This window comes from Sphaerodactylus townsendi, linkage group LG11 (genome assembly GCF_021028975.2).
Source record: "Sphaerodactylus townsendi isolate TG3544 linkage group LG11, MPM_Stown_v2.3, whole genome shotgun sequence".
NCBI classification, from domain to species: Eukaryota; Metazoa; Chordata; class Lepidosauria; order Squamata; family Sphaerodactylidae; genus Sphaerodactylus; species Sphaerodactylus townsendi.
In genome coordinates, this window is record NC_059435.1 from 25722560 (window position 1) to 25741528 (window position 18969).

At 40.8% G+C, this 18969-nt stretch overlaps 1 protein-coding gene across 33 annotated transcripts in view; it reads left to right on the top strand.

Annotated features, from left to right (window-relative positions):
* CLASP2 (cytoplasmic linker associated protein 2) overlaps positions 1 to 18969 on the top strand; it is a 140642-nt gene that overhangs the window by 8087 nt on the left and 113586 nt on the right. For all 33 annotated transcript variants that reach the window (XM_048511074.1, XM_048511073.1, XM_048511081.1 and 30 more), the window contains exons 2-6: positions 2536 to 2614; positions 9934 to 10037; positions 12326 to 12417; positions 12669 to 12744; positions 13800 to 13897. In XM_048511074.1, the coding sequence (XP_048367031.1) occupies positions 2536 to 2614; positions 9934 to 10037; positions 12326 to 12417; positions 12669 to 12744; positions 13800 to 13897 (449 nt within the window). The remainder of the gene's footprint in view (positions 1 to 2535; positions 2615 to 9933; positions 10038 to 12325; positions 12418 to 12668; positions 12745 to 13799; positions 13898 to 18969) is intronic.

Consider the following 18969-nt stretch of genomic DNA (forward strand, 5'->3'; position numbering starts at 1 on the left):
GAGCTTTGTTTTTATGTACGACAACAGCTGCAAGAAAACTGTATGTGCAGAAATGGGAAACTCCATCTTTACCTACAATTGAGGAATAGTGGGTTAAAGTATTAGAGTTGACAGAGATGGACAAACTAACTTAAGGAAAATAATTTAGTTAAGGTATTTTTGGACAATTGGATAGAGTACTTGGATTGATTGGAAAAATTGAGGCTCTTAAAGGTTAGGGATTATTAAAATAAGATCATGTAAAGAAAAGTTTGACTTCTATTAGTAATAGCTCTGAAGATCTAATTTTACTTAGGTGGTTAAAGAACAAGTGGTAAAAATTATTTTTCATGTGAACACTCATTGTGGATGAAAATGGGAGTCCTTATGGAAAATGTGTATTTTTGTAAGTTTTAAAATTTGTTCTTTGTGATGTAAAACTGTTTAAATGCTAATAAAAAAATTAACACTGTAGTCAGTGCTTACTAGCCATAATGACTAAAGAGAAACTTCTATATCCAGAGACAGTGAGACTGGAGCTGCGAGGCATGATTCAGAAAGGTACATCTGGTTAATCACTGTGTCAAACAGATTGCTGGACTGGCCTGATCCAGCAGGGTCTTAAGTTCTTAGAACCATGTCCGCAAACCATTCTAATCCTTATTCTAGGAACAAGTTTCCACATTTTCCCCTGGAAATAGTAGCATAAGAAACACATTTCTTCTTTGTAGTGCAGGCAGAATAGTTTGTGACATATTCTAAATAATTGCATAGGTGGTAACCCAGTAATAAAAAGCTAGTCCATGCATGCAGCTTCGGCTTCCTGTAAATGAGTTGCAAGTGAATGTTGTCTACCCACCACTTCATAATTTCCGTCTGTTGTTAAACATTACTGTTGGAGTCCTTTTCACTTTCCAGAAACTCTGCCTCTTTAACACCACCTTACCACGTAAACAATAAAGTTTAATTGGACACAGTAGCCAGGAGCATGTGAGTGTGAATACCTTTTGTGTGCAATAAAGCATGGCCTAATTCATTTTCCATAGATCCTTCTGACCACCCTGGTTTGTTAATAATGCAGATGTGACTGAGTGATGCTGAGCAGTTCCCATAACTGTGTGCAGCTCTTCCTTATCTGTAGCCTGGAACAAAGTGAGAATTTAAACCAGCGAGGCCATTTTGTATCTATGTTAAAATCTCAATTTCTTTCTCTCTCTTATTGCCAGTCTTAGAGACCTGCTGTCAGGCAAAAGGCGGCTGATTTATTTACATTGTGTTGAGTACATATGCTCTGTTTAGATTTCTGCAACCACAGCTCTATTACATTGCTTATAAGATGTCTCATCCCAGTGATGTAGGTATAGATTTTTTATGGGGGGGTTCGGGGGCACGGTAACTCCCCCACCTGCCCCTGGGGGTGTGGCCACATCTCCCCAAGTCCCACCCCAGGCCTCAGTGCTTATAAAAGCAGCTCTCTGAGGCCAGGGACGGCAGACTTCCCTGCCCCGCCCAGTCCGCTCCCTGCACTGGCTGGGCTCCCAGCTGGCAGACAGCAGGCCCTTCTGCCCTCCCCTCCAGGCAGAGGCGTAGCTAGGGAAAATGGAGCTTGGTGCAAAATCTGAGTTTTGCGCCTCCCCCCATGGGTGGCCGCTGTGATGCTGGAATCAACCCCCAAACAGCATCACTTTCAATGGTGTTTATATCCCCCCTTTCTCTACTGTAAGGAAACTCAAAGGGGCTGACAATCTCCTTTTCCTTCCCCCCCCAACAAACACCCTGTGAGGTAGGTGGGGCTGAGAGAGCTCAGAAGAACTGTGACTAGCCCAAGGTTACCCAGCTGGTTTGTGTTGGAGTGCACAGGCTAATCTGAATTCCCCAGATAAGCCTCCACAGCTCAGGCGGCAGAGCGGGGAATCAAACCCGGTTCCTCCAGATTAGAGTACACCTGCTCTTAACCACTACACCACTGCTGCTCCCAGAGCTTGGCAGAGCTTCTGCAGTTCTAAATTAGAGCATATGCAATAAATGAGTTGCTGGAGGAATAGAAATGCCTTGTGATGGAATACCTGCTTAATTCAAGCAACACACTGCTGTTTAGAAATAAAAGGTGAATCTGAGAGATAAAACTGAAGCCTATGATGGCCCAGTTGTTATAATGCTGTAACGCAAACAGATGGTTTCCAAGTCATGGCCTGGTGTGGGTGAAGTCCACTTTACACTTTAGAAGCAAATGCGTGTGAAAGGTTTAGCTTGTACCTGCTTTTAGTTTATAGCATGTGAAATCAAGCTTTCAGACCCTCATCCCCAAACTATACAGGAGCGTTAAGGAACTGAGGCCAAGCCCTGTTCTCTGCAGTGTTTCTATGGGTGTATGCTATGTAAGCTAAATGTTAAACATGTTCTTGATTTGACTTTAATACATAAAGGTGGATCAAAGGCAGCTTTGGTTAGAATTACTGTCTGAATTCTCATCCTAAAAGTGTACTGTCTTGTGAACCAGATTGTGATACGTATGACATGATCATGCATTTTTAACATTTTGTATCATTTTTGTAGGTGTCATTACTTGGATTAGATCTTCTAGGTGCCTTTGTGGACAGATTGTTGGGACGCTTCAAATCTTACATAGGAACTGGTGAGTGGTTTTGAATTTTTTTAAAAAAAGGTGTACAGTTCAAATGATTTTAGTTTGCACTTCACATTTTGTTTTTGAATGCAGTTAAGTGAAAAACCACCAACATCATGTTATTTGGTTGTAATAAGGCAGTGGTCAATATAGTATGATTTGAGTTACCTAAATGCTACTTCAGATTTAGAGACTGGCATTTGGCAACCAAAATGCATGCTCTAGTCAGAATGTTTATAATATGGGTAGGTGCATGCATATTGCAAGGACCCCTGTGCACACTGTCTCTTTTTGCAGTGTTTCCCAGAGTTTAGCAACCTGAGGATACCAGTTTTGATTTTAAAAAATTTTTAATGACCTCCAGACCCTCTTTCACTGGCACGTAGTGAACAACCTCTTTTCCAAGTGCATGCTGTAAGCAGCATGTGCTTTTGGGAAGCTTCCATCCTTTCAGATACTTAAAGCAATATTTTGAGACTGTCTGTTGTGGGTTTTCTAGACTGCATTGTCGTGGTCAGGTAGCTTTTGCTTCTAACATTTCTCCTGCATCTATGGCTGGCACCTTCAGAGGCGTGGCATGGTGAGATTGTTTCGATGCTATTGTGAGACCCTTATGTGGTGCACATTAAAGGCAAATCAAATGAAAATGTGTTGGTTTTCTGCATGTGAGTAGCAAGATCAGGTCTAAGAGGCTCATTCTCTAGAGCCGTGGTGGCGAACCTTTGGCACTCCGGATGTTATGGACTACAATTCCCATCAGCCCCTGCCAGCATGGCCAATTGGCCGTGTTGGCAGGGGCTGATGGGAATTGTAGTCCATAACATCTGGAGTGCCAAAGGTTCGCCACCACTGCTCTAGAGCCACAGTTCAAAAGGCTGTATGGCATGTTCTGCTCCGTTTTGTCCCTTGATTGGAAAGGAGTGGTCACCAGAGTGGTGATTAAAAAAGATGGTTAATAAGGCTTAGGTAGCATCTAGCCAAACAGGGATAAGAAATGTTCTGAGAAAAAATAGAAAAATACCATCATCTCACCCCACCTGAACTTTGGTATTTGACTGATAATTGCCATTTGCTGTTTTCTCTGAATGCCAAATAGCATGCCTCTGCCTTTCTGCTGAAGTCCTTTCCATTGGAAAGTATGGTGAGAACCAGTTCACTTTTACCCAGGAAGTAATTATGTTAATTTCATTAGGACTGTACCTCCTTGGTGCCACTTAACTAGTTTTCCTTGGGCTGAACTATTGGTTCCCAGCAACTAATCAGGTTGTTTTCCGACTAGTGCTGTGAGGTGATCTGGAATCCAGGCGAATGTGGCAGCTGCAGGCAAATTTAGGATGTCATCAATCTGTACATAAAGATCACTATCAAATATTACTGTCATATGGCCTGTGTAATTACTGAAATTTGGGTATGGTCAAAAGTATGAAAGAGACATAAGCCTTGAGCTAGTACAGTTCCTTGGTCCTCATAGTTTTAATTCTCCTAGGGCAGAAAGTAGCAATACTTGATTTATCTGTACTTTGTATCTCCCTGATACCCCTACATTGAGAGAGATCCCAGTTGTAGATGAACTTAGTGTTGTGTAGGTTCATATATAAATTTCTTTGAAGAAATATGATCTTTAGCCATTGTTTTTAATAAGCTTCTGTTGATGTGATTTCTAAGAATTGCTTCATGCCATCAAACTTTTTAGGTGACTGTGCACAGAGGATTTTTCCAGCCACAACAATACCTTCATAAATATGTTACTGTTTGTTTTTTTAATTTCAGGAATTAGTTCTGATTTGATAGTTGCAGGGGGCTGTAGTTGTGTGAAACTTGTAGTTGCTGTTGGTTACAGGGTACAAAGAAATTATGGCACTCTTCCCATTGGCAATCTAATTCAGATCAGATTACAGCATGATTTTGATCATGTAAGATCACTTATGACATTTAAATACCGTTCAGATTCATTATTCTAGGATTAAAGTTTTGGCTCATGTAATAGCATTGCTGAAAAGATCAATGTTATTTCTGTGGGTCTCAGAGTATATATGGAATTCTTCTTTGTCTGGTGCTTAAATAATGTTCCCAAAGATGTTGAGCTCCATTCAAGTGGACTTTCTCCCATTTCATTCAACCACTGAGGAAGAATGAGTACTACATAGTTGTTAATAGAAAATAGGGAAACATTTTGTAAAGAATAGAAATGAAACTATTCAGGCTTGCATGATTTCCACAATCAACTCAAAATACATGGTTCAGAGTTGAAAGGCTTGTTATGAAGTTAAATAGTTTCAAGAAGGCAGTATGCATAGAAGGCTAAACTAAATCTTTGAGGTGGTGCTTTCATAGGCAGTAGAGATTAATGTTTTGGAATTTAAGTAAGGCACTTTTACTGGAACCAAGCAGTAAATTTTTTGCAAGTTAAAACTGGAATTATTTACTGCAACTTTAGAATGTGACCTAGGGTTGCCATGATGTATGATGCACTTTGTTGAGTGCAGGGGAGGGGAAGGTCTGCAGGAGTAGCAAATAAGAGCTACAGGGTGGGAGGGGTGTGAGTTGAGAAAGAGTTTTTTAAAAGTGTAATTCGTGGATAATCCTAGTTGGACTGAGAGTACCAAGATATAGTACTCTAGTATACAGAAGCACATTATCTAACTAGACATAAGCCCTGTAGATGGAAAAGTATAGACAGTAATTAATATGTGATATATGGGCACCTATAAACTGCTTATCATAATTACTCACTGAAATGACTGTAAATCATATTTTGAAAACTCAAGAACTACATAAAATTTACCATGTAATCTTTCTTGGAGGGAGAAATGCATATATTGTTGCCTTGAGACCCTTTGCAGGGGAATTGGTCGTATATAAATATTTTAGTAAATGAAAATAAATGCCTGCATTCTGTCTGTTTTGGCTGCTGGTGAAGCTGGTGATATATAAACATTTTAATAAATAAAATAGATATCTGCATTCTGTTTGTTTTGGCTGCTATCAAAGCTACATGTGGGCATAGAAGTTTAGTCGGTGTTTTCAACCTTTTCCTGTTATTTGTCCTTTAGTTCTTCATCAGCTGGTGTGGAAGAGCTCATTCCAGAATTTAATATCAGCATCTCTTGATTGGCCTGTCACAGTTCTCTCACAACTCTCTCAGTTCAAATAGAGACAGCAGTGACAAACCACCTCTGAACATCTCTTGCTTTGATAACCCTGCAGGGTCGCCATGTGTCAGTTGTGACTTGAGGGACACACATAGACAAGACTCTTAGAGATGTTCTTACAGATGCAGCCATTAGGGATTCTATTTTGATGGGCGAGGGCTTTTTCTCCCTCCCCATGCACCCTTTTCTACAAAGTAAGTTTCTGCATAACTGAAAAATTTCCTGGGTAGATAGAAAAGTAATAGTGGGTAAATTAAGAAGATACCTTAACCTGTACAAAGAACATAAGGACTGACCTTATGAGTCATTAAAGTGGGGAGATTCAAAGGAGTTGGGGAATTTGGCATTATGTCCCTATGAACTTACAGTATCCTAGGAGATCAGCATTTTGGTTAGGAGAGTGGAGTTTGTCAGTTGTTTGTGGATCCCTCAGTGCATTATATAATAAAGTATGCCTCTCCTTTAAAACTTTGGTCTTAGTCATATGCTAAGAGCCTAGAGCACTCTTCCTGTCATCCTAAGCTCTCTCTTCAGTTGAAGAGCATCCTGAAATAAGACATGAAGGACCCAGACAAGAGAGTACAGAAAATATTATTAACCAAATACTGTGAGTAATATAAGAACAGTAGTGAAAATGGATAAGAATTACTAAAACCTGGGGGGAAATTGCTGGGGGGAAGAATTAGGACTAATAAAAGGAAACATTTCTTCACACAATGTGTGATTGGGGTTTGGAATATGCTGCCACAGGGGGTGGTGATGACCACTAACCTGGATAGCTTTAAAAGGGGCTTGGACAGATGTATGGAGCAGAAGTATGGCTACCAATCTTGATCCTCCTTGAATCTGAGATTGCAAATGCCTTAGCAGACCAGGTGCTCAGGAGCAACAGCAGCAGAAGGCCATTGCTTTCACATCCTGTATTTGAGCTCCCAAAGGCATCTGGTGGGCCACTCTGAGTAGCATAGAGCTGGACTAGATGGACTCTGGTCTGATCCAGCAGGCTCATTCTTATGTTCTTACTTGGGGTGTGCTAGAAACTCACAGGGCAAAATTCTTGTAGAAGGTAGCCAGAATCATAAAGTTCCTTGAGGGGTTCTCTCTTACTTTCACCAGATCCCATTCAGATCAGTCTCGCCTCCTCCTTGGGTTGAAGGATCAGCTTCCTCTGTAATCAGCCTTGTTGCTACTCAGCTTTACGACATAAAGAACCTTCCTCTATGTGCTGGGCCTCTTGTGCTCTCTCTCATTGCTATGACTCCTCAACAGTGATCGGCTTACATTTCCCCTCCAATTTCATCAGGGCCATTTCTGGGCTTGGAGGGCATGTGGGACATATAGGCCCAGGGAAGAACAACTGCAGCAAGTACATGGCCTCTGTGTGAAGAAAAATCTGTCACAAGGCCTACAAGCTGCTCCACTCCTCAGTGTGAGTCCTAGGAAGAGGAAGGCTACATATCATTGGTGGCACAGGGACCCAGATTCATGACAGAAATATCCAGTCTTCGGGTGTGATCCCAGCTGGACTGTCTCCAGAATACCAGAATCTTCATAATGAACGTGGCATTAACCTGTTTGGGTGTTGAGCCTCAGAGAAGCATTTTTTGTTAGAGCTACATGGTATTTAGTCTTCATATGAAATACAGCTGGTGTATTAACAGAAACTGTGTCATGCATGTCTTGTGTGAAGATGTATACCCTTTATAATGAGATGATTATCATAGTAATTTGGCATCCAAATGTATCTAACTTACAACAGTGTGATCATGGTTTCTAGGGTTGCCAACCTCCAGGTAGCGGCTATAGATGTCCAGAAATTACACCTGATCTCTAGCTGACATAAATCACTTATTTATTTTAAACATTTGTTCCATTTATTTTGGAGAAGAGGCTATTTTGGAAGGTTGGCTGCATGGTATTATACCCTACTGAGGTCCCTCAGAGCCAGCGTGGTGTAGAGAGCCAGCATGGTGTAGTGGTTAAGAGCAGGTAGATTCTAATCTGGAGAACCAGGTTTGATTCCCACTCCTCCACCTGAGTGGTGGAGGCTTATCTGGTGAGCCAGGCGTGTTTCTACACTCCTACACTCCTGCTGGGTGCCCTTGGGCTAGTCACAGTTCTTCGGAACTCTCTCAACCCCACCTCCCTCACAAAGTGTCTGTTGTGGGGAGAGGAAGGTAAAGGAGCTTGTAAGCCACCTTGAGTCTCCTTACAGGAGAAAAAGGTGGGATATAAATCCAAACTCTTCTTCTTCTTCTCTCGCTGGAGCTGGTAACCCTGGCGTCAACTTTATACAGTTATGTGTTGTATGCTCTCAATAGGTAGCTGAGGATTAATTTGTCTATATAGAGAAACTGCAGTAGTTAAAAATTAGCATTTTTTTCAAATGTGTTTAAATGGTGCTTATGTTTTCATGCTTCTGCTCATGGGCTGGCATTTCAGTACCAGGACTAAAAGCAGTAATCACTTTTATTAACGAAGTAGTGGCTTCAACAGATTAACCAGTGAAGTCTGATTAATCTGAGTTGGACATCTGGTTTTGATACATGGTCGAACCTTCATTTCTCCTATCCCGCTTGCCTTAATATTGTATAGTTCCTCTTTTCTGTCTTGTCTGGGAGAATTGGAGGATAAAATATGTAGACTTTTTGTGTTCACGACAAGACAGATGAATAGCTCAGAGACGTAGCTTAGGAAATTGGCATTGCTTCCAGTGTACAAGCTGGCTATGGACCTGAGAAATTGTTGATGTAATGCTGCCTTTGGACTTGTCAGAGGAGAGGTTGGTTTGGAACTAATATGCAGAATCCTTAATTTGAGTATTATGTACACAGATTTGCTGGAATTGAAAGTGAAAAGGATACATCACTCAGGGCACTTTTGCACACGCAGAATAATGCACTTTCAGTCCACTTTCACAATTGTTTGCAAGTGGATTCTGCTGTTTCACACAGTAAAATCCAGCTGCAAAGTACATTGAAAGTGGACTGAAAGTGCATTACTCTGCACATTAAAAGTTGGAATTGTTGGAATTGAACTCGGGTTATAAGAAGAGCTTTGACTGCAGTACTGCAGTTTACCACTTTGTATCTTGAAGCTTAACAGAAAGTATGAAGGGTTTTTTTGCTAAAAGTTTGCTAGACATAGTTGGAGACCTAGAAAAGTTCTAGTGCTCTAAATTTGCTTAAAGAAAGCATCATTGCCAGTGTGAGATATTTATTTTATTTAACCCATTTCTGTGCCGACAAACATGAAAACTTTTCAACATTAAAAACATTTAAAATAATGTGTTCTACAAAAGTTCAATAGAAACATATCAATAGACATAGTATCCAAAAATCAGGGACGCCAATAACAGCTATTGGGAATAAGTTTAAAGGTAGCAGTAGTCCCCTGTGCAAGTACCAGATCATTACTGACCCAGTGGTTACATCACATCGCAGCATTTACTAGGCAGACTTTGCTTGCGGGGTGTTTTGCCATTGCCTTTCCCAGTCACCTATACGATACTTCCAGCAAGCTGGGTACATATTTCACCAGCCATGGAAGATGGTAGACTGAGTCAACTTTGAGCCAGCTACCTAAAATTGACTTCTGTTGGAATTGAATTCGGGTTATAAGAAGAGCTTTGACTGCGGTACTGCAGTTTACCACTTTGTATCTTGAAGCTTAACAGAACAAAAAAAAAATCTGCACCTGCTGGCAGAAACCAATAGATAAAAAGGGCGAATCTCTCTGGTGAGGAAGTTTTAAGTTTTGGTGCCATGCCAGAGAAGGCCTTCTCTTTGGTTCCCACCTGTCTATCCTCAGATGGCAAGGGTATCCAACCATCTCCAAGGGTGACCAGAGGGAATGGGTAGGTTCATATAAGAATAGGGAGATAGGGAAATTCTTGTTCCTTTCCTAGGGGTTTATAAATAAATTCTATGTTGGAAACTCATAGTCATTCAGAAGCAATAACAAACTATGTCATATACCTGAGGGCTTATGACTGCTACCTTCCCTGACATGTGGTTTGATAAAGAAGCCCTTTAATGTTCATGTCAAACATTGTATCCCATTAGAAGCTATGGTTTCTCGTCCACAGTCCAGATAATGATTTAATCCTTGTTTAGAGGGCAGAGAACGAGAAAGGAGTAACTTTGCACTTTGTAATGCATTATTTCTGCCCCTTAGTTCTTCCAGTGTTAGTGGATCGAATGGGAGATGCCAAAGACCAAGTTCGAGAACAAGCACAGAATCTTGCTTTGAAATTAATGGATCAGACAGCTCCACCAATGGTATGTTTCCGGAAGCTTGAGCAAGACTTCATGTCTATTTATGGTGTGTTAAGCATGAATCATGTAGTAGGTTAATTAGAAGGAATTTCAGAAAATGCAGCTTTTTCTCTCATCTGTTCTCGACAAGTAGCATCAGACAAAATTCCAATCTTTTTACAGAAATATTGATGATATGGTAGGCCTGTCCTCCTTTGCTTTGGCTTGCCCTATATTAAGATAATTGTTATGCATGTACATGGTTTGGTTGTATGCAGCACACTGTGATCTGAAGCAGATTTACTCAACTGTAAGTTCTATTGTCTGGGTTTAAGATTGTCTTTTAACGTACAAGAATAAAATCTTGTTAAGTTTAGTACACATTCTTCTAATAACATTAGAAAGCAGATTTCTGTGCTAATTTATGTCAGAAATATATTTATCAGTAGTATAAATAATTCTAGGGGAGGGCTAAGAAGAACCCCAAGGGTAAAAATAAACAAAACCACCAAAGCATTTCCGTGACCGATTTTTAAAAATGTTCTTACTCGTGAGGGCTGTATTCATATCTGTAACGATAATTTCTGCCATGTAAAATTGAGGAACAAATATTATCTTATAATTGTACTTGTCTACATGTCCATGTTTGTTTGATAAGCTTGCCTTTGTTCCTGCTTAATTTATTGCTGTTGCTTTTCCTTCATCAGTGCAAGCTGCAGCAGCCAACTTCAGGTTCCCTTTCCTGATCAGCCATTATTAAGGGGCCTGTGGGGTTGCTGCTGTCATGACATTTTTCTCTGGCTGTATCCATGATTAAAGATTATTGAGATACTGCCAAGAACCATTGAAATTAGTGTTTAGATATAAACCTTTAATCATAGTTAAGGCCATGGAGGGGGTCACGCAAAAGGGGGTGGTGGTGGAAAAAGGAGGGATGTGGTCCCAAAGCTTGCTCCTGACCCATCACCCTGGTTAATAAATTGGTCTATCTGTTTGTGCATTTTGAGAAGTCTTATTTATTGTTCATATTTATATTTGGATCTTGCCTTTCCTCAGTCACTTACCAAAAAAGTTTGATTGTATCCTAAAATACCATGTTCTCCTGTTGCCAAATTCTTTGCCTGTGTAGGTTCCAGCTGGACTTGATCCAGTCTCATATTTCTGAAGTACAAGAAACCATCAATGTGAAATTCATTTCCTACTAATTGAATCCCTTTCTTACAATGAGCAGGTTGGAAGTGCCTTAAGAACCCTACCGAATTTAAGATCATAATATTGAGAACCTATGTTAAGTTAATACAATAATACTATTTCCCCGTGAATGTTCCAACAAAACGTTTCAAAACTGTTTGAAACGTATTAATATGTAACTTTCTGTTGGACATTTGTTCACTGTTTTGCTTTATTTTTAAAGTATGAATAATTTAATGATTTCGTACATACGACATAGTCTATTTTGGTCATGCTACAGCATGACTGGAATACTGGGAGGGTCTAAATCATAAAATGCTGCAGTCTGGGAAATGTGCTATTGCTCACTGTGCAGCAGTTGCTAAGCAACCTTTCTCCCAAATGCCAGCTGAACGACTGAGATTATAATGGCAGCATTGCAGCTGAAAGGAGTTGCAGTTGAAGCCTGCTTGCTTTGAAACAGCACTGCAAATCCAGTCTTGTAAGCTTCCAGTTTATTGCATTGGCAGTTTTGGGCTAGAACTTTAATGCTCCTGGGAGGTTAAGAATTACAAAGATAAAGCAAGGAAGGAATGCATGAAAGCAGATGAAAGATGGAAAGAGGAACGTGCATGGGAGCCGATGAGTGCAGCCTAAGAAATTCGTAATGCAAGAAAGATCCAGAAATCATCACAGAGGCACACTGAAGAGCAGACGCAAGATTGAAATTTGGAGGAGAAATAGAAGCAAGAGCATAAGTGTGCAAAGAAAACACAAGTTTTAAGCGATTCCTCAGTCTGAGTGGCATTTGGAAGTCATAACTGGAAGATTTTTTTTTAGTTGGGAAGAACGTTGATTTAAGCTTTCATTTGCAATTTTTGTGTCTTTACATTTGCTGAATAATTTAAAGACTATCTTTGATTTTTCTAAGTACAGGCGTTGTGTGTTTCAATATTAATATACAAAATTGGGGTTAGATTTAAAATAGTCTGTTTTAAACTTTTTGCTCCAAGATCTGTTGTAAACATACACATAATGTTTAATTGCAGGGTTAATTTACAGCTGTTGCTATACATTTAGCATGAACAGCATGGAATATGTATCTTTTTTGAGTAATTTGTCTACCTTCTTATTTTTAATAGTACATTTGGGATCGTCTTGCTGCTGGCTTTAAGCACAAGAACTATCGGTCACGAGAAGGAGTGTGTCTGTGTCTCCTTGCAACCTTAAACAAGTATGTTGTTATTCATGTGGGAATAAGCTGCTAAAATATTTTCACTGTTTGCAGGTGCATGTTTTTCCCCTCTAATTTAGCAAGTTTAAAAATATATTGAAAAAACCATAATTATTTACTCAAAACTTTTATTGTAGAAATTTCAAAAAATATCAAAAAGATCATAAGGAATAGACAGAGGTGTGGTCTTTTTGTACTGTTTGCTGATATTTTTGAGGAAGGAAAATGACACTTCTTTTTGACTTTTCTAGCTATGGCGCAGAATCCTTAGTTCTCAGCAAACTGGTACCACACTTATGCAACTTGTTTGGAGACTCCAATAGCCAGGTAAGGATTGTTGTGGTTCACAGGAAAGTATACTGTTTGCATTTCCTACTTGATTGTGTACTATTTGCATTTCCTATTTGATCTTGCCCCTAAAGTGTGTTCATATTGTTTTCTGCTAGTGGGCGTGAGAGGAAATATAGTTTCTTCATAGATTCTTGAAGTGGGAGGTTCAGAATAGTGTGACTTCTTCCAAGGCTCACCCTAGAGATTAAATTCCCTTCAATACAAAAGTAGAAGAAGCTGCCTGTCCTGGTAACCTTTTCTGTCACCACTGGAAGCAAACTGTGAGGCATCCTTCTCATAGAACCCTGGTTATAGAAAGCACTTCAAATTTGATTTTCTCCTGTATATTATATTGGGGTTGTGATATTTTAGGATTACAGAAATAAAAGAACAAAAAACATATGTGTTTTGAAATAGAATTTTTTTGGCTTGGTGAAGAATTCCTTTATTTGCTACGCTGTTCTTATTTTGATTCAGAATCACTGTTCAAGGAAGGGACGGGTGCAAGTACACAGGACTTTGGGTCCCTTTATGAACCCTAAAACACCAATGATTTCATATATAAAGTCATATGTGTAGACACATGATGGGAATAGGGAAAGCGTATGTAGCAAGGAATGTCTTAGGTTCATTTTACAGTATTGTACTGTTGAAGTAGGACTGAATATGATAGGGTGCCATAGAGCACAAATGTACTAGAATGCAAACAACATTATTGACACGTTCCTCAACCAACAATAGTTGTAGTGAAGAAGCTTACTTTGATTGTATATCAGTAAAGTTTGGTGTAGCACAGCATATCAGAGCAAGTGCATTTTTCTTTTCAAATGCAATCTCTTGAACAAGATTCAGCATCTTCAGAATTACAATCACAAAGCCTTCCCAAAGGCCTAGTAGTAATGGAGCCAATGAAGCCTTTTTTTCCACATTACTGATAAGTGTAGCCTATAAACAGCTGATGGAAAGAGACTAGAAGACAGTGTGCAGCATATTCATGTTCATATCTTCAGTTATTATTCACAAGCTTTAATGCTTGCACTGTATATTCACAGGTGAGAGATGCTGCAATATTGGCGATTGTGGAGATTTATAGACACGTAGGGGAGAAAGTAAGGGCAGACCTTAACAAGAGAGGAATTCCTTCTGCAAGGTAAGTCCTTGGTGTCTGTTCCTTTGGCTGCCAATTGCCAGTCTATTTATTTTTGCTGTAGTTATATGTACATGTATTTATCTGTCCGCTTTGTCAGATCTGTATCAAAACTAAAGTCAAAGTCACAAGTATGACATCGCTGTTTAGAAATGGGAACATAAGTTAAGCCAGGTACTGACATTGTGTCTGGAGTACATGATTATAGTGCTGGTTGCTATTCTTCATCCATTAAATAAACCATCTTTAAACATTTATTCCCAGTAAAATTGTGAGCTTCTCAGAAATAGCTCTTCTTTCTTTCCATCCCTCATGCCTTCCCCAGGATATCTCCTTGATTTTACAAAATACAGTGGATTAAGTAGGGACAAGTTGTTGAGATGGCTACTTGGGTTGTGGTTGGTAAATTACCATACTTTTATAAACAATTTTAAGAGAGACTCGGAGAAATAACATTTCTAGTAGTGGTACAAATTACTTTCTGCAATGCTTAGTTGTTCATCAGGGTTCTGTATTGAATTTAGTGAGAGACTGGTTTTTCTGAAGATGTATCTTTCAGAACACTACCTTGCCCTGTCTCGCATTCATCTGTGAGTGAGAAAATGAAAAGCTTTATCTGAACTTTGTGGATTACCAACCATCTGGCACTACCTCACAGAGTTCCAGCTTCAGTTGTGAAACTGATGAAGAAATAATTAAACACTTGTAACAATAAGCAGATTTATCAGGCTGTCATCACTGAGTAGGCCTTCTGTTTGGTATTTTTATGTGACCCTTGCTCTAGGTTGCTCACAGTGGAATATAAAGTTCAACTCTCTCCTGTTGTAGCTTCTTAACAGCCCCATGAGGTATGTTAGGGTGAGAGAGAGTGAATGGCTCCAAGTCAACCAGCTAGCTTCATGACTGAAAGAGGATTTGAACATAGGTCTTTCCATTCCCTGATGAAACATTATCCTATGCTATGCTAAAAGGCAGTGTAACTGCTGCCGGCTCACTTACTACCTCATTCTTCTACTTGGAAATAGGGAAAGGCTATTTGAATAGACATGATGGTTTAAGCCAGTTATCAAAAGTTGTTATCTTAATTGCAGGTGGTTCTCCATAGCAAATTTCCCTCAGGAATACAGCTTGCATCACCCCTCCCATTTCTGCATGAGCTCTTGCTGTATCCTCTCAGTGCAGTTGAGAAAGAGGATGGATAGAGGAGGTGACAGTAGCAGCAGCTTCTGTCCCAGACAACTAATAGAGAAGAGCAGGTTTGAAGGGGTGCCTGTTAATCATGGCAGATTTCTTTCTTCCTGTGATTTCACTGTGCCTGAAATAAATACCTCTCCCCTAGCTGTGCATTTACCTCAGCTGTTACCTTCCCTTGCTGCAGCACACCATTGTTTATGGGTGCTCCGTGTCCCTGCTGCAGTATCTGCACCAGCAAAGAATAGTGTCAGTGATGGCTTGTTCTTCATAGCCTGGATTTCTTGGCATGGCCGAAGAAATCTGAGGCAAGGTGTGTGTGCGTGGATTGACTACAGCATATTGTAGCTGGCATTCCTCAGAATAGGTTTGGTTGCTTTTTAATGTGCATCTTCAGCATATACAAATGAGCTAGAAATAACCACACGCTTCCCCCTTGTAGCCCCTATCCTCTCATACTCCACTGTGAGCTCCCAAAGGCACCTGGTGGGCCACTGCGAGTAGCAGAGTGCTGGACTAGATGGACTCTGGTCTGATTCAGCCGGCTTGTTCTTATGTTCTTAAGCAACACAGTGGTGATGCCATCTCCCCTCCCTGTCCTTCACCACAGCTGTCTCCTCTCACTGCCTCAGACACATGTGGATATACCAATTAAAATGGTTGTTGTGGGGTTTCTGTGACTGGTAAGGTGGGTTGTGACTGGTCCCTATGCTGTCAGTTGAAGAATAGTGCTTCAGCTTCAGGTGCCAGTAACTGAGCATGTGAACACTGAACATGAAATTCATCAGATACGCAGGGTGTGGACATGCTGGACTTCCGTTCTGACTTGGACTTTGCTTTGGCTTTCCAGATGACTATCAAATGTATCATGATAGAATATGCAGCATTTACAATTCTGCAAAATACCAAAATGACCAGTGTTGTCATGAGAAATTTGAAATTTGTTCCTAGGAATTCGGAAGATAACTGTTTTAGGTTACAGGCAAAATGTGGTATTTTCCAAAAGCACCAGTCTTGCAAATTCTCTTTCTTCTCTGCCGGGTAAAATATAGGAAAAACTAGCAGAAAAACCCATTGAACAAAGACATACAACAGGCACTAGAAAACTTGGTGGGTTAAGGGCACCCACCAAGGGGAGTGAGCCCTTCCACTTTTCTTCCCCCTTTGGCCTGACCTCACCAGTAACTGTAGGGGGCTCCTTTCACTCCCCCCTGGTGGTCCTTCCCCCCTACCCTGAGGATCCCACTCCTCCTTCACTTTCCCTCTTCCCCACCCCATTCCGTGCCCCAACAACAAGGTCTGTTCAACACCATGGGGACTGGAGCTGCTGGAACTGCCTCCTTCTCTCCTCTCCGCCTTCTCGGCTCTTCCTCCCCCTCAGTGTCGGGCTGCCACTCAGCTGTTCCCTGCCTGATGTACTTCCCTGGCTTCCACCCTGTCCCCTAGCTAGGCCCTATGGCACCCTCTCTCCTGCCCCAGCCAGTGTGCCACCCATTGACTGCCTTCTGCTCCCTGCAGTCTGGGCACCTGCAGATGGTAAGAGGCTTACTGCTTCATCAGAAGGACAAGGAAGTTGGCAGGGTATTTGCCCAGCCCAGTGCCATCTTGCCTTGCCTGGCTTGCTGTGGCGATTCTTCAGACTCCTGGCAACACGGCGGGGTGGGGGTGCTGACTATCAGCTTGTCTGGGTCCTGGGCAGCGACACACCAACCAATTACCTAAGACCCACCCCCAAGGCTTCTCTCTATTGTGTTTGGCCAAGCCTTCTCTGCATTGCGATTGGCTGGGAGTATGGCATTGCTTCCAGCTCTCGGCTTCTTCAGTAATAGAGATGTACATAATGCTTCATTTCCTGATCCCTCTCCCATAGTGTTATTTATTTTATTATATGTCAGCCAAAAAGAAAGAGGAACTTCTATAATTTTGACGGATACCACACATCCCAGTAATATCTGGTTCTTCCGTTAGAAGTTGCTAGGCAGTGTCACTATTTATATTATTTGAAATCAGTGTGATTGGTATAAACAGAGAATAGGTTTGTGAAATAGAAATAGCTGTTTACAGTGCTTAAGTCGAGTTATCATTTTTCATTAAATATACTTGTCATACTATAAAAATCTAGCCAAGTTGTTTTGAATTGAAATACTTGGGATTCTAGTAATATCACTCTAATTCTGAAAACTTAGAATAGATTTATTGTCAGCAGTAGCTGCTCAATCTACATAATTCTGAAAGGGAAGTTTGCCACCAACCAAATGTTATCCACACAACAAAAGTTAAAGGCTTATTTGGAGTGTTCTGCTTTTTATTGTGATGGAAGAAACAGTATTGAGTTCATCTACTAGGAGTGAAATCCAAATAATCAGTCACTATTATGATTAACCAAGAAGAAAATGTGGCTAAAAGTTGGCAATACTGAAAGAAGGTGATGATGAGAAAATCTTCCATAATACTTCCCAGGTTAGAACTCTTCAATGTTTTTTTGGACCCTGGGCCCAGCTTTAACTACATTCAGCAACACTGGGTTCACTTAATTTTTAAGAGCCAGCATGGTGTAGTCGTTAAGAGCAGTACCCTCTAATCTGGAGAACCGGGTTTGATTCCCCGCTTTGCCACTTGAGCTATGGAGGCTTATCTGATGAACCAGATTAGTTTTGTGTGCTCCAAAACATGCCAGCTGGATCACCTTGGCCTAGTCACAGTTCTTCGGAGCTCTCTCAGCCCCACCCACCTCATAGGGTGTTTGTTGCGGGGGGAAGGGAAAGAAGACTGTAAGCCCCTTTGAGTCTCCTTTCAGGAGAGAAAGGGGGATATAAATCCAAGCTCCTCCTCCTCCTCCTCTTCTTCTTCTTCTTCTAGATCTAGTTTTGTCAGTCCTCCAACTCCTGTCTCTAGGGTCTGAATGACTGAAAGGACAGGTCTCATGTGCATTTAATAGTTGCATAGGAGAGGGCTTTTGGTTGATGCAGCTTGTCATTAAGGGATATGAAAAGCTGTATTTGTTCCAAGTCTCTCTTATGTTTAACTAAAGATTTAAACATTTCTTTCACAGCTTATCCTCTGTTGCATCTGGGTACTTTGAGTATTTTCAGGGTTTTGGAAAAAGACAGACACTCTTAAATTAACAACAATAATAAAAGGAACTCGTGGGAGGAGATCCTGCTGAGACCCTGCAGTTAATATCAAGCATTCTAAGTAACTAAATGTGTGTGTGTTCAGATACTTTAATCAGTCAATCTGTCTTGTACACACATATGTGGAAATTACATCAATGTCGGTTTGGAGTAGATCTTCACGCTCTTAATGTTGATTAGTTGTCTTGTTATCTCTAATTTGGATAGCCCCAAGCCAGCCTGATCTCAGAAACCAATCGGCTCAGATTTGTATTTGCAACTGCAACCTCTAAGGAATGGCAGGCTTGTCTCATGGAGGCAGGCAATGGTAAACCACCTCTGAACATCTCTTGCCTTGAAAACCCTACAGGGTCACCACAAGTCAGCTGCGACTTAATGGTATCCCCCCCCCCCCAAATTGTCTATTTTAAAATTTCAGGGGCTGCTTCCATGGTCTTCTACTGCCATGAAGTGAGTTAGATAATTCACATTCACATCCTACAATCCAAAGAGATACTCATGAGCAGAAACATTTTGCCCATGTGAAGCATCACCAGAGAGCCAGAGTGGTGTAGTGGTTAAGAGGAGGTGGATTCTAATCTGGAGAACCAGGTTTGATTCCTCATTTTTCCACCCGAGTGGCAAAGGCTTATCTGGTGAACCGGATGTGTTTCTGCACTCCTACATTCCTGCTGAGTAACCTTGGGCTAGTCACAGTTCTTCAGAACAGCCCCACTACCTCACAAGGTGTATGTTGTGGGAGAGGAAGAG